The sequence below is a fragment of the Cyphellophora attinorum genome (genome assembly GCF_001299255.1).
Source record: "Cyphellophora attinorum strain CBS 131958 chromosome Unknown Contig20, whole genome shotgun sequence".
NCBI classification, from domain to species: Eukaryota; Fungi; Ascomycota; class Eurotiomycetes; order Chaetothyriales; family Cyphellophoraceae; genus Cyphellophora; species Cyphellophora attinorum.
In genome coordinates, this window is record NW_017253248.1 from 134839 (window position 1) to 162440 (window position 27602).

The 27602-nt window shown below is 54.0% G+C and overlaps 14 protein-coding genes across 14 annotated transcripts; 7 read left to right on the plus strand and 7 right to left on the minus strand.

Moving 5' to 3' along the window:
• Nucleotides 1–31: 31 nt before the first annotated feature.
• AB675_1043 (uncharacterized protein) lies at nt 32–427 on the minus strand (the record flags this gene model as incomplete). The annotated part of the gene is made up of 1 exon (XM_018139212.1): nt 32–427. One exon carries the CDS (start codon nt 425–427, stop codon nt 32–34), a length of 396 nt encoding a protein of 131 aa, XP_017998087.1.
• Nucleotides 428–1151: 724 nt separating this feature from the next.
• AB675_1044 (Acetoacetyl-CoA synthetase) lies at nt 1152–1550 on the plus strand (the record flags this gene model as incomplete). Its single annotated transcript, XM_018139223.1, has 1 exon — nt 1152–1550. The coding sequence occupies one exon, from the start codon at nt 1152–1154 to the stop codon at nt 1548–1550; it is 399 nt and encodes a 132-aa protein (XP_017998003.1).
• A 29-nt stretch (nt 1551–1579) lies between these two features.
• AB675_1045 (Acetoacetyl-CoA synthetase) lies at nt 1580–3268 on the plus strand (the record flags this gene model as incomplete). The annotated part of the gene is made up of 4 exons (XM_018139233.1): nt 1580–2149; nt 2272–2500; nt 2548–2885; nt 2948–3268. The coding sequence occupies 4 exons, from the start codon at nt 1580–1582 to the stop codon at nt 3266–3268; spliced, it is 1458 nt and encodes a 485-aa protein (XP_017998033.1).
• A 390-nt stretch (nt 3269–3658) lies between these two features.
• AB675_1046 (uncharacterized protein) lies at nt 3659–6796 on the minus strand (the record flags this gene model as incomplete). The annotated part of the gene is made up of 4 exons (XM_018139244.1): nt 3659–4752; nt 4802–5256; nt 6190–6293; nt 6404–6796. The coding sequence occupies 4 exons, from the start codon at nt 6794–6796 to the stop codon at nt 3659–3661; spliced, it is 2046 nt and encodes a 681-aa protein (XP_017998166.1).
• Nucleotides 6797–7197: 401 nt separating this feature from the next.
• Nucleotides 7198–9023, minus strand: AB675_1047 (tRNA pseudouridine(32) synthase, mitochondrial; the record flags this gene model as incomplete). The annotated part of the gene is made up of 2 exons (XM_018139255.1): nt 7198–8164; nt 8218–9023. 2 exons carry the CDS (start codon nt 9021–9023, stop codon nt 7198–7200), a joined length of 1773 nt encoding a protein of 590 aa, XP_017998196.1.
• Nucleotides 9024–9609: 586 nt separating this feature from the next.
• On the minus strand, nt 9610–10147 carry AB675_1048 (60S ribosomal protein L32; the record flags this gene model as incomplete). Its single annotated transcript, XM_018139266.1, has 3 exons — nt 9610–9840; nt 9930–9982; nt 10036–10147. The coding sequence occupies 3 exons, from the start codon at nt 10145–10147 to the stop codon at nt 9610–9612; spliced, it is 396 nt and encodes a 131-aa protein (XP_017998195.1).
• Nucleotides 10148–10641: 494 nt separating this feature from the next.
• On the minus strand, nt 10642–11718 carry AB675_1049 (uncharacterized protein; the record flags this gene model as incomplete). The annotated part of the gene is made up of 2 exons (XM_018139277.1): nt 10642–11607; nt 11659–11718. The coding sequence occupies 2 exons, from the start codon at nt 11716–11718 to the stop codon at nt 10642–10644; spliced, it is 1026 nt and encodes a 341-aa protein (XP_017998112.1).
• Nucleotides 11719–12473: 755 nt separating this feature from the next.
• On the plus strand, nt 12474–13424 carry AB675_1050 (uncharacterized protein; the record flags this gene model as incomplete). Its single annotated transcript, XM_018139289.1, has 1 exon — nt 12474–13424. One exon carries the CDS (start codon nt 12474–12476, stop codon nt 13422–13424), a length of 951 nt encoding a protein of 316 aa, XP_017998160.1.
• A 274-nt stretch (nt 13425–13698) lies between these two features.
• Nucleotides 13699–15654, minus strand: AB675_1051 (Phenol 2-monooxygenase; the record flags this gene model as incomplete). The annotated part of the gene is made up of 1 exon (XM_018139298.1): nt 13699–15654. One exon carries the CDS (start codon nt 15652–15654, stop codon nt 13699–13701), a length of 1956 nt encoding a protein of 651 aa, XP_017998026.1.
• Nucleotides 15655–16949: 1295 nt separating this feature from the next.
• AB675_1052 (uncharacterized protein) lies at nt 16950–20171 on the plus strand (the record flags this gene model as incomplete). The annotated part of the gene is made up of 3 exons (XM_018139309.1): nt 16950–17270; nt 17317–18809; nt 18863–20171. The coding sequence occupies 3 exons, from the start codon at nt 16950–16952 to the stop codon at nt 20169–20171; spliced, it is 3123 nt and encodes a 1040-aa protein (XP_017997993.1).
• A 618-nt stretch (nt 20172–20789) lies between these two features.
• On the plus strand, nt 20790–21368 carry AB675_1053 (uncharacterized protein; the record flags this gene model as incomplete). The annotated part of the gene is made up of 1 exon (XM_018139318.1): nt 20790–21368. The coding sequence occupies one exon, from the start codon at nt 20790–20792 to the stop codon at nt 21366–21368; it is 579 nt and encodes a 192-aa protein (XP_017998081.1).
• A 584-nt stretch (nt 21369–21952) lies between these two features.
• AB675_1054 (uncharacterized protein) lies at nt 21953–24351 on the plus strand (the record flags this gene model as incomplete). Its single annotated transcript, XM_018139329.1, has 5 exons — nt 21953–21995; nt 22044–22260; nt 22372–22564; nt 22622–23166; nt 23211–24351. 5 exons carry the CDS (start codon nt 21953–21955, stop codon nt 24349–24351), a joined length of 2139 nt encoding a protein of 712 aa, XP_017998054.1.
• A 407-nt stretch (nt 24352–24758) lies between these two features.
• Nucleotides 24759–25595, plus strand: AB675_1055 (Isopentenyl-diphosphate Delta-isomerase; the record flags this gene model as incomplete). Its single annotated transcript, XM_018139340.1, has 1 exon — nt 24759–25595. One exon carries the CDS (start codon nt 24759–24761, stop codon nt 25593–25595), a length of 837 nt encoding a protein of 278 aa, XP_017998133.1.
• Nucleotides 25596–25808: 213 nt separating this feature from the next.
• On the minus strand, nt 25809–26714 carry AB675_1056 (uncharacterized protein; the record flags this gene model as incomplete). Its single annotated transcript, XM_018139351.1, has 1 exon — nt 25809–26714. One exon carries the CDS (start codon nt 26712–26714, stop codon nt 25809–25811), a length of 906 nt encoding a protein of 301 aa, XP_017998102.1.
• Nucleotides 26715–27602: the final 888 nt, after the last annotated feature.

Here is a 27602-nt window from a genome sequence, read left to right on the forward strand (position 1 = left end):
TCTGCTCGAACCACTGTACCGCCTCGACAATTCATCTCTTTTCCTCCGCTGCCTGCCCGCCCTCGATCTCCTCGACCACACTTTCCCCCTTCCCCACCCCACCAGAAGTCCACTCCCAACTCTCGTGCAACCTCAGCCTCCCATCTTCCAACACCTCTGGTGTACTGGTGCATCTCCCTGTCATGACCTCTCCCTTGTCGTTCACGTGGTGATACACCATTCTCAACGCATTCTCCTTGAGTGTCCCAATGAGGTGACCCTGCACAATACTCCCACCAGAGTAAGTTGCGGACACGATGTGTGGCGTAGACGGGGCTTGGATGTAGTGAAAAGTGGTGAGTGGCGAGACCTCGCCGTTGGGGGTGTTGGACTTGGAGGTGAGAATGCGATTTGCGTAGAGGAGTGATGGTTCTCTAGCGTTAGACATAGTTGACGCCGATCTGCCGGGACCTTTGCGGTAGACCAATTGAGCTTGTCGCGAGAAAAGTCGTTGTGAAACGCGCATAACGAGTCTTTGATGTGTACGGGAGAAAAACAGATGTCTATCACGTTCGTTGCATTCATAGTTTTGACTCATAGGTTCTTCATTGGATCCTCCTACCTACTTAGCCAACCTTTTTCCAGGCCAAGGAAGTGGCTTGACACGTGGAAGTCGCGGTCTTCGACGCAGGCTTGACGTTCTACAGCATAGCGGATCAGAGTCTCCTTCTTCGAACGTCAGTCATCAACGTGCTGCGACATAGCTGCGAAGTGTGAAGCAAGAACCAAGGCGCTACTAGTGCGATGGCCGGCAAGCAAATATATTTGACTCGGGTCCAGCCCCGACCGCCGGTTGCCCCCACCACTTCCTGTGAACGCACTCATCAATATCCTACCACGGATGACGCTCGACAAAGCGTAGGCTTAAACTCTCTCCGCATTCTAACAATGCGAAATACGGGTGACGGGTTCTGGATTGATCAGAGGCGGCCTCCATGACGATAAACATTCGCAGTTCCATGCGATCGGCACGGCCGAGGTCGGCGGGGTCGCGATGGAAAGCTCCGAAGGCCACATAAATTCAATATCCACGACATGAGCATCGCTATATAGAAATCGAGCCTTCGCGGCCTGTCGGAGCACGTTGTCAGTCGTTTCAGAATCGATACGCTATGCAGAACGGCACTACCAACGGTGACGTGGAGGAGGACGTCGAGCTATGGCGGCACCCTAACCCGGAGTCAACAGAAATGTACATTTTTCAGCAAAACATTCGCAAACGCCATAATGTGAAGGGAACCACCTATCAAGACCTATGGCAATGGTCGATCGACAACCCTGGGCTGTTCTGGAAGGAAGTATGGGAGTATACGGGCATCAAAGCAAGCAAATGGCCGAGCTCTGTCTTCGACTCAAACTCTGCCATGTTCCCCAAACCAGAGTTCTTTCCAGGATGCGAACTCAATTTCGCTGAGAATCTGCTATACCCGGCCAGCAACCCGCCAGCAGACTCAGTAGCAGTTATAGAGGCGACCGAGAAGACAAGGGCGGAGATCACGTGGCAGAGTTGAGGGAACGAGTGAGGGTATCCGCTGCGGCAATGGAGGCTGCTGGCGTCAAGACGGGTGATCGGGTCGCAGGCTACCTTGCCAATCACGCCAATACGGTCATCGCGATGCTGGCTGCTACATCGTTGGGAGCACTCTGGACAGGCGTCAGTCCTGACACTGGTGTCCAAGCTGTGCTAGATCGGCTCACGCAGATCGAGCCGGTCTTGATCTTCGCGGACAACTGTGTGGCTTATAACATGAAGAACCATCCAACACACGTAAAAGTCAGCGAGGTAGTCTCAAAACTACCCAGCTTGAAGGACATCGTCATCTTCGAGACGATACCTGGCCAGGACTTCGACATCTCCTCGTTGAAGACACCCGGCAATGCGAAAGCTCAGGCATTTAAAGATTTTCTCGCCCCCGGCGACTCGGCAAGAAAACTGACCTTCAAGCCTCTACCTCCAGATCATCCAGTCTACATCCTCTACTCCAGCGGTACAACTGGCACACCCAAAGGAATCGTCCATGGCGCCCTGGGCACACTTCTCCAACACAAGAAAGAGCATCAGCTGCAATGCGACATTCTACCGGCGAGCGAGTCTTCTACTTCACAACATGTACGTGGATGATGTGGCACTGGCTGGTGTCGTGCTTGGCATCTGGCGCTACCATCGTGTTGTATGACGGCAGCCCGTTCCAACCAGCCAAAGAGATGAGCATGCCGTTGTTGATAGACGAGCTGGAGATCCAGCACTTTGGAACGAGCGCGAAGTATCTGAGTGTGTTGGAACAGGCGGGAACAGAGCCCCGGACAGCACAGCCCAAGAGCGCAACCTTGGAGACGCTGAAAAGCATCTTCAGCACTGGCAGTCCATTGGCGCCAAGCACTTTCCAGTACGTGTACGACAAACTTGCTCCCAAGAAAGGCCTGCTGCTCGGTCGATCACTGGCGGCACGGATATCGGTAGGTCTCTCACTGCCTCCTTGTAGAACCATATTCTAATTTTTACCACAGTGTCCCTATTCGGCGCACCCTCACCCCTCCTCCCCGTCCACCGCGGCGAGATTCAATGCCGCGGCCTCGGCATGGCCGTACACACCTTCGACGCCTCCGGCAAAGACATCACCTCCTCCGGCCAGCCTGGCGAGCTCGTCTGCACTGTCCCCTTCCCGTGTCAGCCCGTCATGTTTTGGCCTCCCGGCCCCGCTGGTGAGAAGCGCTACAAGGGTAGCTATTTCGAGACATTCGAGGTGGACGGAAAGCGCATCTGGCATCATGGAGACTTTGTGCGCTTCAACCCCAAAACGGGTGGGATACACATGCTGGGGCGCTCGGATGGTGTGCTGAACCGAGTGGGGTGAGATTTGGGAGTAGTGAGATTTATAACTTGGTGCTTAAGCACTTCTCGACGCAGGTGGAGGATGCGCTGTGTATAGGGCGGAAACGGGAAGCTGATCCGGATGAGGTTGTGGTGCTGTTTGTGAAGATGGCGCAGGGGCAGGAGTTTAGTCAGGAGTTGGTCAAGGGGATTCAGAGTGTGGTGAGGAAGGAGCTGAGCGCGAGGCATGTGCCGGCTGTGATTGAGGAGACCCCTGAGATTCCGTATACCATGAATGGGAAGAAGGTTGAGGGTGCGGTGAAGCAGATTCTGTGCGGATTGAATATCAAGACGAGTGCGAGCGTGGCGAATGCGGAGTGTTTGGAGTTTTATAGGAGGTGGGCGGCGGAGCACTGATACTATCTCGGGCTGACGGCTGCGCGGTTGCTTGTGGAGCTGTAATTTGCGGCCAGAGTCATCAGGCGGTCTGTCTGAGAATACCAGGACAATTTCGAGCCTGCTAGTCAATTCGAGTTTACTTCGCCACCAAGCGACCACGCTGTATAGCGTCACAGCACGGCCGATCGGCTACTGCTCCGGATATCCAGGCGGTAATTGAGTAAGTGGGCACATTGGCTCGGGTCAGAGGTGAGTCCATAATGGGAGCGGCGCCCCCGAGTCTGGGGTGGCTGTCCTTTGGAACTGGAGCGGATTGCTCCTTCGTGAGTTTGCTCCATAGATGGGTAGTTGAAGCCCAGGCTTATCCGTATGTAGAGTAAATGAGCTCTGAAAAGCTTGTCATTGTGCTCATTCGAGGCTGATAGTGCGCTTCGGTAGTCGTTGCAACCAACGTCGAATTCTCGCGTGCCAGTTTGCGGTGGTCAGACCACTCTCATCGTCGGTGAACGTGACTGTGAGAGTACCAATCCTTTGCCAGGAACGGGCCATTTCTTCTACAGCAAGGCAGTGTGCAGCGATTTGTGTAGTGGATTCGTGGATCAGAAGAACGATCCCCAGCACTGTATTCTTGCCGTGATGAAGCTCTGGTGGCTGGTCACTGTCGAACCGATAGATTGCTTCGCATTTGGCGACTTCCTTGACCTCCTCCCCCCAGGGCCACAGTATCTCTGCAAACATTACGTTGCCCCGCCGATGATGAGTCAAACGGACGCTCAGGAGAGGTCCATGTAGGGTCAGCTGGCTGTATGTTTCCGATGCCATGGCTCCAGACATAGCATGCTGAGAGAAGTCTTTCAGGGTGGTCCGCTGATGTGAGGCCCCACGCAAGGAGACGTTAGCTGGATAGGTCTGCCGCTCCTCGGAGGACACATAGACAAAGCCCCGACTGTATGTCAGAGCCGGTCGCTTCGCGATCCAAGACCAGGAGGGAATTGCATCAGCTTTCCCAACGTCTTCATTCGTAAGAGATCTACCTTCCCACTTTTTGGGCGCAAGCTTGGAGTAGTAAAGGGGCTGCGAATCGCGCTCCCAAAGGAGTCCACGACAAAAGGCTCGCAGTGCATCATTCTGCTCGGCATCGTGAGGCCCTCCTCGCCGGTCAGGGCTGGACACTGTTGGTAGAAGTGCCACGCCCCAAAGTGAAGGCCAAGGTAGGCGATTGAAGTACCCACGTATAGCGTCGAATGCATCGCTCTCCCGAGTCAGGCGCCGTCTGCCATAGTCACTCATATGTCGAAGGAACAACGCCACGCTTATGGGTTCATGGACTGGTGCACAGCTTTTCAGCGCAGCGAAAGAAGATTCTTCTGTGTCCCACGTCCGATGTAGGCCATTTTCGAAGCTGTAGCCGCTAGAGTCTACGACGAGTGATCCGCCCTCGAGCGGATAGATCAGACGTCTGGAGAGAAGTGTTTCTTGCAGGCACCAACCACGCTTGAAGTCTTGTTTGGAATCAGGAGGTGTTCATGGCAACTTCTGGGGGTCACTCACACGACGACTGGCGCATTTTTGTCTCGATGACTGATGTGTCTAACCGAAGGCGTCCGCCATTAGTGTCCACTTCGAATTGTAAGGAGCGTTCCACGGATACACCCCAAATCGGGCTGTTGTTGTTCCCACCAAGGGCAACTAATGTCGCTAGCGCTCTGGCGTATATCTGAGCCATAGCGTTCAGTTGCTTCTGTCGTTCGACTTCGTTCGCAGCTGCTATACATATCGCATCCACCCATAGATAGCGTTCACCAACATTCCTCACGAATTGTATTGCGTCCCTGATGGTACGTGGGAAGTCCTCCCAGCGAGGCGCACATTCCTCTCGTGACCTTCGCATGTCGTAGGGTTGCTCACCAATGACATAACTGAGAGCGATGTATGCCAAGCATTTGGTAGCGTCAACAATCTCAAGCGTGTCACAGTCAAGTAACTTCATGCCTGGAAGACAGCCGCTATTGTGTGGATGAGCTCCCACGGCATCCGTCTGTGCTATTTTTTGCTTCAGCCATGTGTAGTCAAGAAAGGGTCCTGAAGGAGCTCGAGATTCTTCAGGAAGAAGAAAGGCGCAGACACCAGGTTTCAATGACTCCAGATAAGCGCGATGGCGTTTCTGCAACGTAAGGGTCAACGGTACCAAGATCTCGTGCGCTTTCGGCACCATTTCAGGGGGTTCGAACGTCAATAGCCAATACTGCTCCTTCTGCAGCGAGGCTCCCTCACTCTTGAGCAGATACAACCATAACGCGCACAAGATGCAGCCACTGGACTTCAACGGCCAAGTCGCCGGGAAGTGGAACACCTGCCACTCTCCTCGCGTCGGCGACCGCCTCCGGAATGTCCAAAGTGCACCAAAATCAACGCTTCGACAGATCTCGCAGAGCCTGGGGTACTGCTCCACAGGCTGCGGACGCGAGAGCGCTACTCGCAAATTGTTTGGCGTTGTGTTCGTCTCAACGGTCTCCATGGGCCGGCCGAGCCAGGATTTTGTTCTGAAAGTGTTCCCGTCTCTGTCGCATTGTGTGACCGTCAGAGTCTCTGGCATCGCTGGTCGTTGATGACCAGACTCGGTCAGTTCGCCAACTCCGGTACCATTCAAATAGGACTTTACTGCCCTGACGAAAGTTGTGTGCCACGCCATTGCCGGGAATTTCTATCACAATAGCGGCAAATCTCGCAGTGAGGCCGGGTGCTTGAGGATTCAGCGACTTCCGTGATAAGGCAGAGGCCAACAAGGCAGCTCTCACGTGCGCACTTAAGCGAGGAAGGCGCAGTTGCTCGTGATTGGATTGCTGCAAGTTAAGCGTTCTTCGTGCATTGAGTCTAGGTAGGTACACATGCGGACCTGAACAGGGAGTCTTTCTATACGAGTTGGGAAGAGCGACTACAAGTCCACTGCCTCTGCATTAGACTCAGCCAGCGGCAACAAAGACTTCCCGTCGAACGCCCGAAATTTCAGCTTGTCAAGTTCCACGCCCTTGAACGTCCTCACCTACCGATATGTCAGCAACAGTAACGTATTCCATCCCATGAGATGCCATTTCCACTTCCTCTGACCAAGCACTCGACGAGCAAGATCTTCACGAAGCCATCAGTACTCACGTTAACAACAGCGAACTTCCCCTCCCACCCCTCCCTAACATGCGGCCCCCGCATATTCTCATGCCATGTAAACAGATTCGTCGAACACTCCGGACAGAACCGATGCGGCATACTCCCCGTATTCCACCTGAACTCCTTGAGTTTATCCTCACCAGCCAAGAACTTTACATCCTCCTTCCAGACTACCAGACCATACAGCCCCTGTGTACGACACCAGCTGCAGTTACATTGCGTGACGGGCGCTAGAGAGAGGTCCGGAGCGAAGAGTGAGTAAGCGATGAGGCCGCAGAAGCAGGAGCCGGTGTAGGGTTTCAGGTTGGCGGATTGGCCGCCGGGGCCGTAGAAGGCGAGGGCGTCGGTGGGCGCGACGGAGGCTGTTGGGGCGGTGGTCATTATCGTTTGGTGGGTTGGGAAATGCGAGGGAGGCAGTTGGTGAGGACAAAGGATGTTGATCGTGAAGTCCCAGTCTGACGTTTCTTATTTGTGGTCTGTATCTCGCCGATATACGCGCAATAGCGTTTGAGTGGAGTACTGACGTTGCCACATTTGGGAGGCCTTGAACTTTCCCAACGTCCTTGTGCGCGACCTCTTGAGCTGTTTTGTGAGGCGTAAGGACGGAGAGGGCGAATTGCGCGTCGATCGCCTTTGCCGTACCTCAGGCCTAGAACTGGGTGTTGGCGATTGGCCAAAGACCAGATGTCTGATTATGTGCTGGCGACTTTGTCAGGCGCACGGTTTTGCAGACCGTCGCTGCACTGACATATGTCAACATCGCAAGCTGCGACAGTATCCTGCTAGCCGACCTGATCCGGGCCAGGCACACTTAACTCATCTTCCGCCAAACCGTTTTTGTTCCCATTGAGCTCCCGATTCCGCTCCATCCCCACATGATTTCTCCTCCGCCCCACCTCCGCCTCGTCACCCACTCCTTCGTCCTCCCATCCAAGCCCACTCCTCTCCCATTCCGGCCAGGCCTCGTCCGTCTGCTTTGCCTCCCTAGGATTTCTCGCCCAGTCCGGTAGGCTACTCGCATGCCTCCACTCACCGCCCTTATCTCCATAAGCCAACGCATGCAAATAGATCCCCAAGTCGGACGGCAGAGGATCGCTATATAGCGGCGTCTCGCATACTGGGCAATACTCGCCAGTGAGTTTCTCGCCCTTGCGCTTGTTGTACGAGGCGACTTGCGCATCATGGGCGGCGATGAGATGGCCATGGTTGGGGTCATTGTGGCCTTGGGAGAGGTCGAGGGTTGTTGTATTGGAGGGACCAGGGTCTGGGCCAGTGGATGACGTAGTTGGGCTTGTATGATCAAGAGCTGAGGAGGCGTGGATAGTGCCTTGGGGGATGCCAGCATGTGGCTCGCCTTCATGGCGGAGGTGAGATTTTGATGCTGGGACGGATTCGGGAGGCGATGTCTTGAGGGATTGCGCTTCGGAGACGGTCATCTGCCGTGTTTGGTCAATGTTGCTGACAGTAAGAGTCGTCGTTTCAGACGTCTCAGGCAGCTCGCTCTTGCCCATCTTGGCGAGGCGCGCAATGATTTCGGCGTCGTTGTCTGAGGAGGCGTCATTTTGGGCAAGGCCGTTGCCGAAGACTTTGCGGTTTGAGTAGATGGGATCATTGCTGATCGGGTGGCCTAGAAATTGCAGGTGGACGCGTATTTGGTGTGTTCGGCCGGTGAGTGGGAGGCAGTGCACGATTGAGTAGCCTAGGTTGTCGGTCGTTGGCAGGGAGGAGTCTTCGTTGTCCGAGCTGCGCCTGTTGTTGTGGGCGGGTAGTATGCTATCCGTCTGAACAGCGTTTTTGCTGACTTTCCGGTCGCTCTAGCACGGTTGAGACCCAGGATAGGGCTGATCTGTAAGATGCTCTCGTCGCATTTCACAACGCCGCCTTTCCCGTTGCCTTGAGCAGACTCGGATCCTGCACCTTCGCCGTCAGGGAATCGTCCTACTACACGCGCAACATACTCCTTCTGCACTGTCCTCGAACGAAGCTTCTCGCCTATCTTCTCTGCTTCCTTGGCCGTCTTGCCCACAAACATGACTCCCGACGTCAGGCGATCGAGCCTGTTGCAGGGAAGCGGGTTGAAATGGTTGCCTCGCTCAGCTCGCATGATCTCGATCACCGAATTGAACTTGTACCGCCCGGCAGGATGTACTGGTATGCCGGCTGGCTTATTTATGACTATCATGTTGTCGTCCTCATGTATCACGCCCACCGGTTGAGCTGAGACTGGTGGCTCGTGTCTATGTAGCGTGTGTCCCACCACATCTCCGTTCTTTACTATCGTATTCGTGTCCACGCATGGGGAATTATTGATCGTGATATGCCCGCTTTCGATAGCATGTCGGTAGTACTCGCGATCCCGGTCGCGGAACTCTGAAGAGAAAATGTCAAGGATTGTGCGTCCGCGCCAGCGCTGTTTACAGAAGGTGTTGTATGTGTAATGATAGGGAGCTACGCGTCTCAGACCGTTCTCGAAGTAGTAGGGCCGTGGCCATGGGTCTCCTACTGGTGCTGCGATCACGTCTGGGAGGTCAATCGGTGCGGGTGGATGTCCTGCCTGGTGAATATCGTCGATGATGTTCCGAGGCTGCTTCGTGGTCGCCAGTGCCATAGTCTTGGGAGCGAGTCCCGTGCGGCCGCCTAAGATGGCCCTGAGCCGGGCTGAGAGTGCCAGTGAGAAGAATGGAGAGTGTGGTGTATGATGTCGAAATATTCTGAGGTTGGAGAAGCAGTATACCGAGATGCAGAGCGGGTCATACGAAGTGAGAGACATGCGCTACAGTATTGATACGGACTACAAGTGACTGATCGGTGCAGGATTCAAGCAGCTCGAGACGGATGCGCTCTGTGAAGAAGATGATATCAGGCAAGAAGTTCTCATTCATCGGCTCAGTCGCTCGCCTCGGAACATCTGCCTCTCGAGCAGTTTGTCGGCCCTGGGATGGACAGAACGCACTGCCGCGTATCGCAAGCTCTTGATCAGGGCAATGTGATGCCCGCCGACCGTGGAAGCCTTCTGGTGAACGTTGAAAATGGTTTATTGCGCCTTCTGTCCGATCAGATGTATCAAAATCGGTGCTTGCAATGTGGCATCACAATTCATGACTGCCTGACCACAACTTCCTCCGGCTGCGGCGACAACGCAGACCGTGACCTCACCGCTCTCCTTCCCAGTACATTCCACGCAAAGATCACATCTATGACTCAGTGGTGATTCTGGCCTTAGGGTTTGTGACCTTGACACCAAGCGACTTGGCCTTAGCAACGATTTCGATTCTCTTCTTCGATGACACGGCGTGTGCGATCTCAGCGGCGTATACTCGGTTGTGCATGAGGAGGAGCTCGACGTCTTTGGGGTTGTGAACGAGGAAGGCCTTGTGACCTGAGGGCATCATGTGGCGGGTCTTCTTGTTGGAGCCGAATCCGATCTGTTTGCAGTTGTTAGGCTCTTGCTCTTCCCAGACTCGCTGCTATACTGTTGCCCCTCGGACACAGCTGTGATTCGGTGATGACTTACAGAGGGCATGACCATCTGTCCCTTGAACCGTCTGCGCACCCGATTGTCGATACCTGTTCCTTGGTCAATCTCCGCCTTTCAAGGCTTCAAACGCCGGGGAACTCACCCTTTGGCTTTCTCCATGCGCTCGGCACGCACATGAAGCGATCAGATTGATGTCTGAACCATTTCTTTGGGTGCTTCTTGACGATGCGCACATGTTTCTGAGAGGCGACCATCTTGGGCAAAAGTCAGTATAGTTTCTCGTGTAGGGCGGAAGCCGACAGTGTCGACGATCGAGAGTCGGTAGCGTACCTTTGCGGTGTTGTGGTCGGATCAAAGGTGGTGTGGTTCAACGGTGCGTGTAGGTTGAAGTCGCAGTCTTGACCCGCGCTCCCGAAAAGCCTCTCTGCCAAGATTTCCAGTTTTGTGAGGTCGAAATGAGATGCCAAGATCTCGTGGGGCTGGAGATAATGGCTCTTATTCCCGCCATTTTGCCGATGGGAGACCGTAGGTCGGAACCGATAAAAGCTATATCAGGAAGGCGAGCTTCCTGATGCAATTTGTTGCAAGTTAGGTACTGAGTTTACGAGTCTTGCAATCTGGAGAGGCTAATGATACCAGTCATCGAAGTCATCGCTTCCCGCACTACATGAGAGAACGCCTGCAAATGTAGCTCCCTCCTTGCCGTAGATACGGGACTGGTGTAGACGAAGACTGAATCTAGCACTATCTACCACTCCTGATGCCTCAACTGAATCGCCTTCCCACCCTGCTCACCACTCCGCAGAGCAGCCTCAATGAGCTCGAAATCAGCCATAGCCTCCTCAGGAGCCTGCATCGGATCCGGCGTTCCCGCCACAAGCGCCTTGCCCCAAGCACGAACTTCTGGAGGCACACCAGTCTTCTCGTCCTCGATCTCCCATGTCTTGTCCCCAGCAGTGACTGTCGAGCCAGAGACGCTGACATACCCTTTCTCGCAGCCCACGGCCCAGACTCTACCCTTCTGCGTTGTTCCAAACGAGAGGCTGATCGTCCCGACGGCGCCGTTCTTGGCTTTAGCTACAGCTTCGATTGTATCGACTGGAGGTAGGTGAGGCTGTAGCTGGGCGCTGTGGGCGGATAGAGAGAGTAATGGGTTGTCCTTGCCCATTAGTAGCCGCAGGCCTGCGGTATCGTGGACGCCACCATCGAGGAGGAATCCGCCCTGGTGAGTCGGATTCTTGCGCCATTCGGTCTCAAAATACTTGCCTCCCGTGACCATGCGCTGATTGCGGCACCGAAACGTTAGCTGCTTGCCCATGTCCTTGACCTGCTCGGCACCTTTGTTGAATGAGGCCAAGTAGCGGAAGTTCTCAGCAACAGCCCACGTGACCTTCTTGGTGTCGACTTCGGTACGGTACCATGTCAGGAGTGCTTCGGCGTCCTGCATGTTCTCCGCGATAGGCTTCTCTGATAGGACGTGCTTGCCAGCGTTGATGGCCTTTCTGATATATTCGGGCTGATTCTTGATGGGAAGTGCAATGATGACAGCGTGAATGTCTGAGCGAGCGAGTAGATCGTCGAGGCTTTTGCCGGTGCCAGCATCCTCGGCGTATACATTGACCTTGCTCTCGTCTACCTCGAGAGTCTTGGCTGATTTGCTAGACCGTGACCAGACCGCTTTGAGGTCGAGATCTGGACTGGCGTCGACGGCAGGCTGTCATGGCGTAAGTCTCGGTCGCGGACACGAATCGTTCGGGAAACATACCTTGTGCTCTTCCCTTGCAAAGATACCGCCACCCAGGATGGCTACTCCGAGAGGCGCCATGATGCTTTTGGCTCGTACTGAAATAGCGTTCTGTGGTGTAAGTGGTCCAGTGGGAAAGTATGGAGGCACAGAATCAATGATCTTGGGACCTGTGCACGGTAGGGATGGTACATATAGATCTATTATAACGGATGAAATCTTTGACCTTTACCTCAATTGAGCCGGAATCTCTTGCCGAGTCTTCACTGCATCAAACAACGTCGTTGCCATCAACTAGTCATCACGGCGCAGGTTCACTTTCACATACCTACGTTATGCAGACACGCTGCAGCTTGGAGTCATTGCAGGCATCAATGATGCAAGGTAGAAGATGCTGCACTGACCTGGCTCAGTGAGCGAAGGGAGGCCGAGTCCTGTCCGCGAGTCAAACGGCATCTCATGCCATCCATAACCGAGTCATTCCATCGATCGGCCGATTGGGGCCAGATCCGAGCCGAGCTTCATGCTAGACTTGATTGCCATGGTCTTGGTCCATCAAGGTTCCAGGCGCATGCCTCGATGGCGCCATTTGACGATGGAAATATTTCTACAGGTAAGGGTGAAGGAGTGACCACAGGTGTTCGCCCACCTGCCTGACGAAAGACGCCCTGCAAGTTGACGCGACCACTGTTTCCCGCCGCGACTTTTCCGCCATTGATATCGGATCCACTACCTAGAATCTCATATCTTTAGATCATCGATACCTGCTTATTCCATAGACGATCCCGAGACCTGAGACGTCCGGACGCGCACAAGTGACCACGCCCACCGCGACCATGGCCTCCCCAACCCCAGCGCCGTCCTCTCCCACCCTTCAAGAAGAACTCGCCCTCGCAATCCGCCACGAACACACAGCCCTCAACCAACTCCTCTCGAACCGCCTCCCACTCTGCCTGCCTCCCCACACTTCCGACCCCTTCATCTACGCACAAGGTCTCTGCGTCGTGCGCCACCTCTACACCGGCTTCGAGTACGCCTGGGAGACCCTCCTCTCACAACCACCCTCCGACGACTCCTCAATACCTACACCATCATACCTCCACACTCTCCGCACCCCAAACCTCTCCCGCCACCTCCGCCAGAGCCGTGACGTCCACGACCTCAGCCAACAACTGGGCCCTCACCGAACGATCCAACTAGAAAAACTAATCGGCGCAACAATCCACTTCCACAAAAGCACATTTACCCTCAACCTCCAACACCCCCACTTGATCCTAGCGTACGCGTGGACGCTATACCTCGCGATCTTCAACGGCGGGCGCTTCATCCGCGCTGAGCTCGAGAAAGCGGGGCCGGGGTTCTGGGGTGGGAGTCCGGACAAGCGGGACTGGCCGCTGGAATTCTTCAACTTCGCTGGCAAGGAGGATGGCAATGATGTTGAGAGGGAGTTTAAGCGGAGGTTTGATATTGCAGGGGAGGAGTTGAGCAGGCAGGAGAAGGATGACGTGGTGGCGGAAGCGAAGAGGATCTTTGGGGTGTTTGAGGCGGTGGTGAGGGAGTTGGATCGGAGGGTTGTTGATGGGGAGGGGTTTGGTGGCGTTGTGTTGGGAGGGAGGATGGCTTTGAGGAGGGTGCTGCAGAGTCCGAGTGTGGTTGTTGGTGGTGTATTGGGGTGGGTGTGTAGGGGGTGGTGGATGGTCGTTGGGCCGTGCTTGGGAAGGAGGAGAAAGATTTCTGGGGGAAGAGGCGCACTCGGACATGAAGTGCAGGGCGAGGAGAAGGCGTAGTGTAATGACTTTGTGTTCTGCGTTTGGGATGAGCGTTGATGACTATACTTGCAGCTGCAGGAGGCGTAATCGATACCTCACAGGCACAGGCATGCTTGAAAACACGATGCTTGGAGCAATTGGACCAGGCGCACGTAGCAAGCGAACTAGACTGCCGTTGAAATCATGCGACTGTACATACATGCCTATCAGACTACACACAAAAGACTCGACACAACGCCTCCCGCACATGGTGGTGTGTTTGCCACAAATCAATCGATTAGAGGAATGTCCATCACAATTGTGCCCTGACCTTCGCCGGCGATACCTCAGTCTTCACCGTCTGCACCAGCTGCTTATGCAAGAAAGTCGCAAAATACCCCTCCAATGCCTCAACCGTCTCCTCCCCAACCAACCTGACGGCACAAGCAACATGCCCATCCGGCCTCACAACAACCACTCCACCCTCCTCACCCTCGAACCCCGTCTTCGCATGCGCCGGCGCCTTCGCATCCGCGACAGCACGCTGCCAGACATCGTCCGCGTAAATCCTGCCGCTGTAGTCGTGGAACAAGGCCGGTAGGTCAGAAATCTCGATCTCAGATCGTTTCGCCGCGAGGACGAGCGCGATGCTGAAGAGTGGCGAGTGCGGGTTGTCCATCTCGTGGTGGGTGTCCCGGTTGGAGGTGGGGTAGGCGAAGCGGGAGTAAAAAGACTTGGGGTCTTGCATTGCATTGGCGAAGGCGGTGAGTTGTGGATGTTGGTCTTTCTTGGGGGAGGAGTTGCGGCCAGCGAAGACGAAGAGGCGGTAGGAGCCGTTGCAGGGGATTTCGTTCTCGAGGTGCACGAAGTTTGCATCGGCGACGCGGGTGGCGTTGCTGTTGGGGAGGATGCGGCCGGTGCGGAGTTTGGGGTGATTCGTGAGGAGGAGCGGGTGTTGGAAGGTGTGGTCGGCGGAGTGGTTGAGGATGTTGGGCTTGTAGGCGACGCCGTAGCCGGCGGTGAATTCGCAGTTGGCTTTGAACATGGCGACGAAGGGGTTTTCGTCTTCGGGGGCGGAGGTGTTAGTGTGCGAGGAGGTGTCACTGTTGGAGGCGGAGTGAACCTCGGAGGATGAGGGTTGGCGTTGGGAGAAGAGGGCGGCGTATTTGTTGTCGAAGTCGAGAAGGGTTTCGGCTACGGATTTGCGTTCGGTCTCGTAGGTGGTGAGGATGGAGCGGTCGGCAAAGCCGGATTCGACGTGGTGGAGTTTCCAGGCGAGGTTAAGGGCGTCGTGGAAGGCGGTGTTCATGCCTTGGCCGGCTTTGGGAGAATGTGTGTGGCACACGTCGCCGCCCATGAAGACGCGGTGGTCGAGCGTGTATTTCTCGGCAATGCCCTGGCCGATTGGGTACACTGAGTACCATTCTACGCGATCCCACTCGCAGTAGTATGGTTGGAAGATATTCTTTGCCGCGGTCTGGACTTCCTCGACGGTTGCTGTCTTCCGTGGGTTGAAGTCGGGGTCTGTGGAAGAGGCGATCTGGATGTAAAGGCGCACCATGTTGTCCTCGCGAGGAATGACCATGATGCTGCCGTGGTCGGAGTGGATTGTGCATTTCATCTTGATATCTGGGAAGTTGGTTCGCAAAACGCCGTCCATGACGCCCCAGACGTGTGAAATTGGGTCTTTGTGCCGTATTGGTACCTGTAGCTGCTCTCGGACGAAGCTGCGGGCTCCTTCGCCGCTGAACAGGTACTTGGCACGGACTGTTTCTGTGACATTGCTGTCGAGGTTTTTTAAGTCGACTTCGACGGGATAATCCTTGTCGACATTGTTCGTCTCGAAGCGTGTTATTGTCCACGGTCTTTGAACGTCGTTGCCATTCTTTCGAAGATCGTCGATCATAACTCGTTCTATTAGACCTTGATGGAGTAACGCTGTGAAGGGATATCTGGCGTCAAGAAATGCCGGACAGCTGGCCCATGTTCCTGTTCTGACGATCTTGCCGCCGGGCGCTGGATCCCAAAATGCTACCTCGAAGACTCGAGCCGGGTCGAATGCCATAATATTGCGCTTCAGGCCCATGTTCTTCAGAATCTCGAGAGTCCGAGGCTGGATACCGTCGGCTCTGCCGGTAGCTGTTGGTACTGGTCTGTTGTCGATATGCCGTACATTGTAGCCCCATCTCGTCAATAACACAGACAGGAGCAAGCCCACTGGACCAGCTCCAATTATAACAACGTCATGTTTCCGGTAGTCTTTAGGCATGGCGAAAGGTATGCACGATTAGTGATAGGGTTGTTCCCTGCTAGGTACTGCCGGCTGAAACTGGGTGACAAGAAAAAGACGAACACGACACGAAGCTGTCACGAGGGAGGATATATACTGTGTGAAGTTAACGCTCGGTGGTGATGCACGGCAGCTGTTGGAATATTCCGGACAAGACCATGGATAATCATATACCTAGGTATGATAAACACACTTCGTTTGAATGCATGGCAGTGCAGCCGAAATCACTGCCGTCAGCATTCCGCGCCTTTGCCAGTGCGTCAGCACTCCAATATCGTGATTGAGAGAAGATCGCTCAGGTCGACAGCCGAAGCTTTCCCCCGCAAATAAGAGCTGTTCAGCATCCCGGATCTTCGCATCGGCAAGTGTGTCGTTTCTCCACTGCTGCCCTGTTGCCGCACCAGATATAGCTTCGTCACGTGACAGACCTTCTTCCGACCGCGTCGAGCTTATTTGGAGGCTTTGCCTTTCGTTCAACGTGTCCACGACTACTAGTCGTTGTTTCCTGGGGTGACCTAACGCCTCAACCGCCACCATCTCATCGTGAAAAGACCCGACGCATTCCAAAATGATCGGTGCCAGAAGTCGAGAGCCAGGAAGTGGACAGCCTTGAAGGAGATGTCGAGCAGATCTAGGCAGACCATCCCAGCTGAGTAGAGGGCAAAGAGCTTGGATGACCCATCATACCGGAACATCCTTATCTTCTCGATGTACACGGTGTACGCGGGTCGATGACTGGCATACCAGAAGGGCTTGATATGCTGTAAGCAGAGGAAGGTGCAAATGACCCTACGGGTCCACTTGAGTATGAATTGAGTTAGCTGACCTTGCTGGAAGAGTCGTGTAGTTTGGGACTAACAAATGAAAATATGTCTATCTCAACGAGCAGCCCGGGCATTGCAGCTGTTAGCTATGAGAGTTGAACAGATGCAAGGGCTTCCACTTCTGTCACTAGGTACGTATACTTGTGACAGACTGAGCATTGCCCTGTTGGTTTGTGTGAAAATGAAGGCCAGATTGTTGTTCAATCAGTGATGGGAGGAAGATGGAATGCTGCTTCCCATGCTGTGCAATAACCTCACTGTCGCCCACAACACGTGGCCTTGGCGCCGGAAATAAGGCAAGATAGGGTAACTTACGCGAAGGAAGGCACGACTTGACTGCAGCAACCTCTCAAATCAGGCATTACGTCCTACCACTTTCACCACGTTTTGTTGTTCATGCACGTTCATTCTCAGCTTTTTGTAATTGCTTCATTAGCCGGGGTGGGCACCATGTCAGGCACTCCAGCAGGCCCCGGCGGTGTCCTTCGTCTTCAGTCGGCCGAAGACATCGAATGGGACCTGACCACAGAGTTCGACGAGGCAAGATGTCGCGATTACCTTGAGAGAGTTGGTGAGACAGTCGTTCCAAAGTATCCATACAGCATCGGTATCGAAGAAGTGTATGCATGTCTCCATGTCAAGTATGGCGACGACGGCATCAGCGATGCTATGTCGGTGTTCCACGAGATCCTCGAAGAGGCGAGCTCCTCGCATGTTGGCATGCCTGACCAGATCTTTCAGCCATGGAAGAACTTCTGGCGACTGAGAAACGTAAGCATGAGCGACTGGCGACAAGATCTTAACTGACTTTTGCCAGTCACAACCACTGAACCCATTCGTGCCCAAGACAGGTCGTCTCATTCTACCGCCTGCCACTCCAGTTGAGATTCGACGCATTAGAGCGCAGAACTTCATCAGCAACCACCCTGTCGAGATCTTCAGCAGTGAAGCGACTTCTGATTCGGCTCCGAGTGCTGTGGACGATGTCGATGCGATCAACACAGTCGAGCCCACCATCTTTGAAGGAAGCAACTCGGCTGGTGACTCACCTCAGTCTGTCGAACGGGACCCCGTACCAGCATATGCTTCTCAGCGGTACAAGACTCTCGAAAGCCAAGTAGCAGCAAGCGCCGCCGAAGAGCGTGGACCTATCATACGCTATGGCAACGTTGCTGCCCGTCGTCCGACAATGTCCACCTCTGCGTCACTGAGCACTGTGCAACCACAGTCAGCATTGCTCGAGTCGCCCAACTTTGATCCTGACACTCGCAAGGCCTGGGAGTCACGGACGACCGCTACCCCAAGACCCAGTCAGTCTGTCAGAGAATCGAGCGACTCTTTTGTACTACCAGCGACTCGATACCTACGGGAAGAGCGCAACGACCAGCAAGAGACTGTCCAGGAGCCAGTCAATGCAGGCCCCGACTGGAGTCGACTAAGTCCTGAAGAGGTCCTTGCTATGCGTCCGAAGTCCTTCGCGGAGAGCTTGCGCAGAAACAATGCCGCGTTCGGACCCCGTGCTTGCGACCCACCTTTACAGCTCCAAGACACTGATGTCGAGTCGAGGTCCAATCGTGTCTGGAAAGACTACCGGGTGACACCGGAGCCGCTGAATGTCCGGAAGACGCGTCGCAACGCTAATATTATCGGAGGCGACATCAGAACTGAAGTTGGGTCACCCGAGGACTTTATCGAACTTGGTGGTAACGAGGCTGCCAAGCCCAACGCAGGTGACTCGGCAAGCCTTTCTTTCACTCAGACAGAAGCATCGAGTGCCAACAATGAGAAGCCTCGCAAAATTCGACTGTTCAAGCGACTCCACCTTGGTCGCAAGCGCACGACAATTGCGCCCACCACTCGTCGCACCTCAAAATTTGCAGAGCTATTGTGCTGCCTTCCACCTTTCCCACAACCACAACAAGAGGAGCCTGAGCCGATCGAAGAGCCACCCTACCGACCACGTGAGATGCACATGTGGCATGACGGCGCTGCTTCGCCAGAATCAACTGCATCGACTCAACTCAACAAGCCTCTACCGCTTAGTCCTGGCGATCGAGCAAGATTGAGCTATCTACGACGTAGTAAAAGTGCGTCGCCTTCACGTCCGATCAGTAGCGACACTGCAAAGCTCACGGTCTCGACTACTTCTACTCAATCAGTCACAAGCAAGCAAGACTTCCAAGCGATCACAAAAGATCTCCTACGTCCGCAGAAGATGGAGAACTCGCCTTCCCTGCCTCATCCTCGCAGTCGCAAAGCTATTGCTGGCATCAACGTTGAGCTAAAGAAGTACAGACAGAATCCTCCTCCGTAAGTCATCCTTGCCATCTGTTGCAGCCTGTGTGATCCTGACCATTGTATAGTCCTTTGTCATTCCACAACATTGCCAAAAGCAATCCCTTCACTGATGTGCCGATTGTTGTCTCTCCAACCACAGCGACTCGGCGAGCTGCACCTGCGCAAGCGTTTCCCACCGATGCACCACCAATTCCAAGCCTGCCATCATCTCGCTCAGCTCCTAGCTTTCAAGACTTCTCTCCTGCTCAATCTACTCATCCGATGAGCTCTTACACCACTCAATATGCTAGAACACCTTCTACCAGTCCACAGAAGTCCACCTCCGATCATGAAGAGCCTCGTGGTCGGGGCCCGGTACGCAGCCAGAATCAATATACCGAAGCTGGAATTCCTGAGAGCAGTCGCAGTCCGGTCAAGCCTGTCAAGCGGTCAAGATCCCCCGTCAAGCGCTTGCTAGGCATTGGTAAGACTACACCGAGCAAAGAGCCTTTTCAGAGACAAGGTTCAGATCAAGCCCCAAACAGCAGTGCCAAGCGCAGCCTCAAGGAGTGGACTTCACGACTCAAGAACGGCTTCGCTACGTTCGATGCCGCTGAAGAAGATCGCGAAGCTCACATGGAAGAGCACATTCGTCAGAGTACTGAACCCAAGATCCTTCCAGCGCAGTCGTTCCCAATTTCCTTGGATCCTTCCTACCAAGCCCGTCTCACTGCAGACCTGGAATTGATGGTAGTCATCTGCGCCAACCGATTCATTCTTCGGGAAGCCAAGGCTGGCCGTATCTCGCCCCTTAGCATTGCCAGAGTCCGCCAGGAGTGGGAGGACAAGAATCGCGCTCAGGTCGTGGAATATCAATACGATCAGGGCACTCAACGCCGTCTGATTCTCGAGAACCTGGGACAAGTCGAGTTCTGTGGAGACATTGCTCATGATCACGTCGCAATGACTGCTGCTCTGTACGCTTGGGGAGTCATGGCCAACGAGATGCTGGTCCGAACTTTCTGTGCAGGCGATAGCGTCATCCGCAAGTGGCTCAACGACATTCCGCGCATCTTTGAGATGTTGGGCGCGCCATACATCACCTTCCAGATCTTTGAGAAGGTACAGACAAAGACGTTGCTCGTCATCGGGGAGCGCCAGCGCCTTGCTCGGGAGGCCTCTGGCGAGATCCCACGCGACCAGGATCTGTCTCTGCGCTCCCGTTCCCGCCACGGCCACAGCCGGAACGCGAGCACGGATAGCTACATCCATGGCCTTTATGGCAGCATGGAAGCGCAGATGCAGGCTCTTGATCCTGTTCCTGCTGCTGTTGTTCCGGCTCCGAGCCAGAACTCGATCCTGGGTGGAGCGGGAGGACGTCGTGGTGGTTTTTGATCTCGTTTCTGGACAAAATTTTTGCTTTGGTTTCTGCCTTTGGGTGCGCGTTCGCGCTCCCCTTGGGCCCTGGTTTCCGTTTTCTTTCTTGATTTGTACGAAAACATTTGTGTGAGGACAATTTTTGGGTGGTTTTTACGGGCGTGAGAGTTTCTAGTCCCTGCAGATACTACCATCAATGCCATACCTGTTTCCATCAACTCGGGAGTCTTTCATCGGAGCTTTTGCGATAAGCACCTCTGCCCACACAATTGTCAACCAAGCTACATGTCAGCAAAATACCAACGGATGCTGAAGAGGCAGTGACCCGGCGTCGAAGGTCCGTCGACGAGACGATGAGGCTTGAGTGTGGACATTCCCAGCGGGTTCTAAGTCTGTATGAGTATGTCCACAACCCGAAAGACCACTCCAAGCAGAATCGATGCAGATTCTGACCAAGACAAGTAGAGCGAACAGGCTGTGAAGGTCAACTTACAAGGATCATTGGATTTCGCCCCTACCCCACTCAGTAGGCAAACACTGTCTTAGTACATATGCTGCCTGTCAGCGAAACGCATAAAGCTACTGCGCCTGCATAGAAATGCTTTCGATGATCACAGCGTAGTTCAGACGGTCAAGATGAGGACTGCGGCCGCCGACACAATGGACTTGATGTCTGACAGCATGCCATCCATGGCCAGGTCTGACGGCAAGCGCTGCAACTTTTACACGACAGAGGAGAGGAAACACATCATATCACTAATTTGCAAGCGTAACGGCCTCTTGAGCTACCTCGAGCAGTTATCGGAAACACACGACATCAAGTTGATCTCAATGCCACAACTGTTTGATCTGGACTACCATGGTGCAGCGCCTCGGCTGCTGAATGAGATTGAATTCCTCGAGGAGCGCATCGCTGTACAATGCAATGCATTGTTGGAAGAGTACGCTGAAAGTGACTGGGAAGATCTAGAGACGAAAGACGTGGATATGGACATGGATGATCAGACTGTGTCTGGGGAATCGCTACCCGAGACGTTCGAGGATGGTCGATGGATGTTCGACGAGGACTACGAATCGGTCACAGTCTTCGACAACCGGCGGTCTAAAAGGAAGCGGCTCATGAATGATGACAGCGATGAGGACTGGCGCATTGGGGTCGAGAACCTGTCGAGGATCGAGATGGCTAGACAACGTGTTGAAGCTTTGAGGCCTTAGAGCAGAACACATTTCGGATGATGCACGCCAAGCCTGAAGCCTATCGGGGCCTAGCTCCGCCCCTCTCCGCCGCAAGCCACTTCAACTTTAAGCACATTTGTGAGTCTAGACTCGATCACTTTTCTTCCTCATCAACCACTGTACCATCAAAGTATGGACAGTCGCCCGACTAGTAGACTCGGAGCTCCTGCTGGCCACGAGGATGAAGTCTGTCCCGGCTTTCGCAAGTCCCGGCGGTTCTGTTGAATGCTCCAAGGAGACATCTCCCTAGCCCTGTGCGACCTACCGAGTCGGAATCGCACATCCGCTGGTCGACCTCTCATCCTGCCACTGGTGCCAAGCACGCCGAAGCCTTCATATCTCGTGTCGCTCGTGTTCGATCGCAGCTCGACAAGCCCAGGCCCAGAATCATTGGTCTTCTCGTATCTGAGAGCTTGACCCTATGGTGAGGGGCCAGGATGGCGTTGCTAGACTCATGCACGCTGCGCTCGAACGCGATGAGAGGTAAAATCGCTGTTTTTGCACTTCTTCTTCTCGGGTTCGATGCGATTGCTGATGTTTAGACGGCGAACTGGTCTCGCGACATGTCGACACGAGACGTCTACGTGGGCGTATGGACGAACTGGAGTATGTGTCCCTGCGCTTCAGAGATGTAACAACTGATATTCGAGACAGGCTTGGGAAAGACAGAGGGCTGGACCCTTACCGTCCCAAGCTCCTATGGTGTCGTATTGATTGCCATAGTTGCCCTGCTCGTCCGCTGGGCTGGCAGCCGTTTCTGGGGCATCGTATGCTACACTCTGCATCACATCCGAACAAAACAAACTTCTAGCGATGGCCTACATCATCAGCACCAAGCATTGCTCCGATCCAAGATGCCAGAGACTGACTTGTGAGTTTTTGACTATATTCGTGGCGATACATGAACTCTTCGCCTGGATGTCACAGCCTCAAGCTGGATAAATGCATTCGCTCTAAAAGTCAAGGCTAACGAGTGATGAAGCATCTGGAGGATATACGAGACTGGCTGGAGCTGGCGATCAACCGTCCCAAGCGCTTTCAGAAGGAGTCTCCCTCTCGCCACACTCGCGACGATCAATCTCGCAGTGTTTGTCGTTTGCGGTATCTTCTCCGCAAAAGTGACTATGGGCAATACCGAAGGTCTACTACGTGGTACATGCGGCTGGATCGAACAGGTACGCTCCATTCACTTATTGTGAGTTATCATCAATCCACGATCTGATGGGCAACAGACAGCAGACAAAGACTTCCCTCTCTGGACCCGCGAGGACTGGGCCAAGGGCGACGCTCTCTTCGTATCAGCCTACAATGGATACAAGACGAGTCTGATATATGCTCAGAGCTGCTACGCTGGCGGCTTCTTGAACTCATCTAATTCCATGTGCAAAGAGCCTGCCGTACCGTACATTGCTTCAGAGATTATACGAGAAGCGCAGTGTCCCTTCGCAGCTGGTGTCTGCTCTACGCCCGCATACACGATTGACTCTGGACGCATCCATTCTCGAAAGCATCTGGGCGTCAACACACCAGACTCAGACGCGCTTGAAGTGCGGAGGGTGACATCTTGTGCGCCCATAGACATGCAGAGGTATTCTACCGACTTCACTCAAGATCTTGAGCCTGGTACGGAAATGTTCTTTCCGGCGATGCTGCCGAACGATACCTTCAAGTACTGGAATCTGGGGCCGAGTTTCCTCTTTGGCACACCTATCAGCAACTTCACCTTTGTGAAGAGCAACTATTCGACATACGTGCAGGGACTGCCATACACATTCGAGTAAGTCTTGCGATACTGCAATAGCCGCTGGCTGATGTATCTAGTGTCCGCACAGCCTTTGCGAAGAACTTTACACAGAGTGGCTTCCTGCCTGACCCAGCCTTGAATCGGACTGATGCAGACGTCTCAATCATGACGCTGAACAACCGCGTCGCGTATACAGGCGAGGTCAGAGATCCTTTCTTCCGAGCAGACCTGCCGATTGGTGGCAATCGACTGAACGAATCCTGGATATCGACCGCATCACTCACTGCTCTGGCATGTACGGAGCAATTCCAGTTTTGTAATCCTGCCCTCACCGGGAACAACAGCTGCACCCGTCTCGGCAGTCTTTATGACTTCGATGAGGCTCTAGCTCCGGACTCCATAAAGCTGAGTGGGAGACAGGCCGCGCTCTACAAAATGATGCGAATAATGCTGTACTACATGCGCCTAAACAGCGTGCTGACCTTCCTCAAGAACGAGGTGCTTGTGTCGACGAAGCTGGTATACGGCTCCTTTGGCATATCTACGCCCCTGCCAGATGACCAGTGGCACCGAGAAGTCGAGAACTTTCACAATCTTACTCTGGCTGGATTGCAGTTGAACACGATCGATCATGTTGGGAGTCCAAATATCCAGATCAAAGACGGCCAGTGGTTGCACGACTACATTCTCCCTGAAGAAGAGCCTGAGGGCATAAAACTGTGCAAGAATCAGCTCGTCCACATCGCCGGATACAACTCATTCAGCATGCTCGGAATTATCCTGGTCGTGGTGCTGAGCGCTCTGATTATCCTGACGGACGTGTACTTGCCATGGCTGGTCAGCAAAGGCCATCGAGGGCCAAGCGACGTGATCGGCGGATCCGACGAACACACCGCCTGCACCAAGTTGTCATCATGGGAGGAGGACGACATCCTTCAAATTCAACGTCAAGCCTTCGAAGGTCAAGGTATCGGACCGTGGACCGACAAGAATGGTAATCGTGTTCCGGTGATGGCGGCCTGGGATGTGAAGTTCAGAAAGAGCAGAAATCTGGCCGTCAATAGTGCCGGCGGCTGGCACAGCCCAGCAAGGGATGGGCATGGTTCGGCACAATCGTCTGAACGATTCGAGCTCCTGATGCCTGGGCACCAATCAGCGAGGTCGAGGGAGATGGAGAGTGTCAAGAACTCGCCTGTGAGCAGTGTCTCTCGGATATGATCTGGCTGTATGTTGAAAAGGGTGCGAGGCCTTGTGTACCATATAGACTAGCGTTTGCATCTGATCTATCTGCCCCACCGACGTCTCTGTAGTCAAGTAGTCAAAGAGGCTCAGCACAAGCCACGAAGCACTTATATAGGCACGGCATCTCACTCTCAAGTCATGGTGTACTTTTGGGGTTACCTAGGTAGCTTCAGGGGCAGAAGCAGGAACAAGCGACAGAGGCCCTTTCAAGCAAGGCTGACCAATCATAGGCGCTCTCTTAAGGATGGGACGACCTGGAACAAAAACATTTTGAGATTCCCCGCCATTTCAAGAAAGCGCACTGGACCTCACGCTCAATGCATTGTCGCACCTAAGCAGTCGTCGAGAGCCTACTGCGACCTACAGTCGATCGCGTAACCATCATGTCTTCAACGGCAACTATCACCGCCGCAAACGTCACAAGTCTCTTTCCCGAAGTGCACACACGACTCATCGGCGAAGATCTCCCCCCAACCGCCTCTCTAGCCACGAACGGTGATACCGATACCAACGACCTAGCAGGCTACGATGAAGAGCAAATTAGATTAATGGACGAAGTATGCGTGGTCCTAGACGCCGACGACAACCCAATTGGCTCTGCATCCAAGAAAGCATGCCATCTCATGACCAACATCAACGCCGGCCTGCTTCACCGCGCATTCTCTTGCTTCTTGTTCGATCCTACCACAAAGAAGCTCCTGCTACAGCAACGGGCGACAGAGAAGATCACGTTCCCGGATATGTGGACGAATACCTGTTGCAGTCATCCGCTGGCACACCCCGCCGAAGCAGGGAAAGGTGATCTGGTCAGTAACGTTGAGGGGGCGAAGCGAGCTGCGATCCGGAAATTAGATCACGAGTTGGGCATCAGGAGTGGTCAAGTGCCATTCCAGGACTTCGAGTTCCTCACCCGGATACACTACTTGGCGCCGAGTGACGGCAAATGGGGAGAGCACGAGATCGATTATATCCTGTTTATTGAGGCAGAGGTAGATCTGGAAATCAACAAAAACGAGGTCAAGGATACGAGATGGGTCAGTCCCGATGAGCTGCGGCAGATGTTCAAGGATGTTGAGACACAGTCGGGCAAGGACAGGGATCTGAAGTATACACCGTGGTTTCGGCTCATCTGCGAGAGCTTCCTGTTCAAATGGTGGGATGCATTGGAGCAGAAGTCATTGGACAAATTCACGAACGATCAGACTATTCAGCGAATGTGAGGGCAGCTCGAGGGCGTTCTGCATGGATCAGGCGTTGCACATCAAGGAGTATACATATGGCGTTTACGAAATGACGGATACCCAAATCATCGGTGGAATTATGGGTCTGTTAGAGCAAGGCATCAAAGCCATTCATCAGTCTTCTCAACAAATGGTAAGCGCACACGATGGATACTCTAGCCACGCAAATACCTGTCGAGATCCAACGTACACTTACTGCTTGAACTCACCCTTATGCCTCGTCGCCCATTCTTCAAAGCCCATCCCCTCACTACCCACATACCTCCTCATATTCGCCCTCGCCTCGCTCACCAAATCCGTCGGATACTTTTCTTCGTCGCTCCTATGCCTATTCCGAGCAAGGCTCTTCATCATCGGCTCCTCACTACCCTTGAGAAACTCCTTCTCCGTCACATCCTTCACACGTATCTCCTTACCAAGCACCCGGCCAATAATGCCCCACGCCTCGCTCTGAGACAAGATCCTCGGTCCCACAATCGGGACAACGCCTTCTACACCATCAACAAGCAGACGACCACACACCGTTCCAATATCTTCAGACGAAATATAGTCCCATCCACCAGCAGGATTCAGTACATTGACCTCTCCCCTCGAAAGATCCTCGAAAAGCACATTAGTAGCAAAGTATAACGGTCGCACCGCCGCGTATCGCAAATCAGGATACCTCTCCTTGACCTCTCGCAATGCAATCTCCGCGGCGGCGTGCTTCGCGGGTATCGCGTGCTCGTCCCCTTGCGCGTACGCGTCGTCGATGGAGAGCGGGTAGATCGTCCAGCTGCTCAGAAGCACGATATGGGTGACGCCTGCATCGGCAAGGGCGGCAATGCTGGCTTTCATCTGCTCTTTGTCTCGGTGTCTGCCTTGGGCGTAGATGAATGCTGATGTTGCTCCTGAGGCTTGCACGGCGGACCGGAGTGAGGTCGGATCCGTGAGGTCAGCTTGGACTCGCGGGAGGGAGGATGGGAGGTCTGGGATTGGTTTATTTGGGTCGCGTAGTGCGAGTGTTAGGGAGACGTTGTCGTGGCGGAGGGCTTCTTTTGCGCAGTGCCGGGCTACGGCGCCTGTTGCGCCGAAGATGAGGGCCTTCAGAGGAGCCATGGTGTGAATCGATGAGGCCGAGAAATGGGACTCAAGAGAGAGAAGTGGATTTCCACATATAAGTGGCTGTCTGAGCTTTTGTGTACTGCTGCATAGCGACTTGTCGCTGAGGAGTGACAGGGACGGATGGTCGATGACGCGTCTCGAGCTCCGACGTCGATCCCCTCAATGGTGCTAACTTTATCGTGGCAGCCGCCATCGTTGCAGCCGCCATCATTGAGCGTGCTTTCTTGATCTGCTCTCCCGTCCTCGTCGCTTCAACAACTCCGGTGGTCGAGTCTTGAAGACCGCGACGGCTCATGCGAGCACGTGACTTCCCTCCCAGCCGCCCGGAACGCCTTGCACTGCATGATCCAACACGCCTGTCCATTCCACTTCATCAGCACTGCCTTCCCGATGCATCGCAAGGCCGCGTCCATGACCTCGCCATATCGTCAGAGCCGAGAGGATGCACGCCCAACTGTCTAGCTCACTGCCACGACACACTCGCATCTCGCAGGCCACGTGTATACTTTTGTGATCAAATTTCTTGCTCTGAACGACATATAAACAGTTTCATGAAAGGTATTGTGTTCAGTGATCTCGATTGGATCAGGTACAATGATGGCAAGGTATAGAAGTATGAGCATGTCACAAAGGAAAGGGAGCTTTTGCCACCAGTCTCGTCGTCGCTCCTCCATAACAAACTTCAGGTATCGGCTATACGAACCTTGAGACTTTGTCAACACATCGAGCGCGACAGATTCTTTCGGTACAACCGACCTGGGACGAGTACCTTGATAGACAGATTCCAAACAGCTTTCAGCATGCACACAGACACGTCCCAATTGATTATGAGCAGGTTTGCATCCACTTTGCAACGACGTCGGAGTACCTTGAGCATCGTGA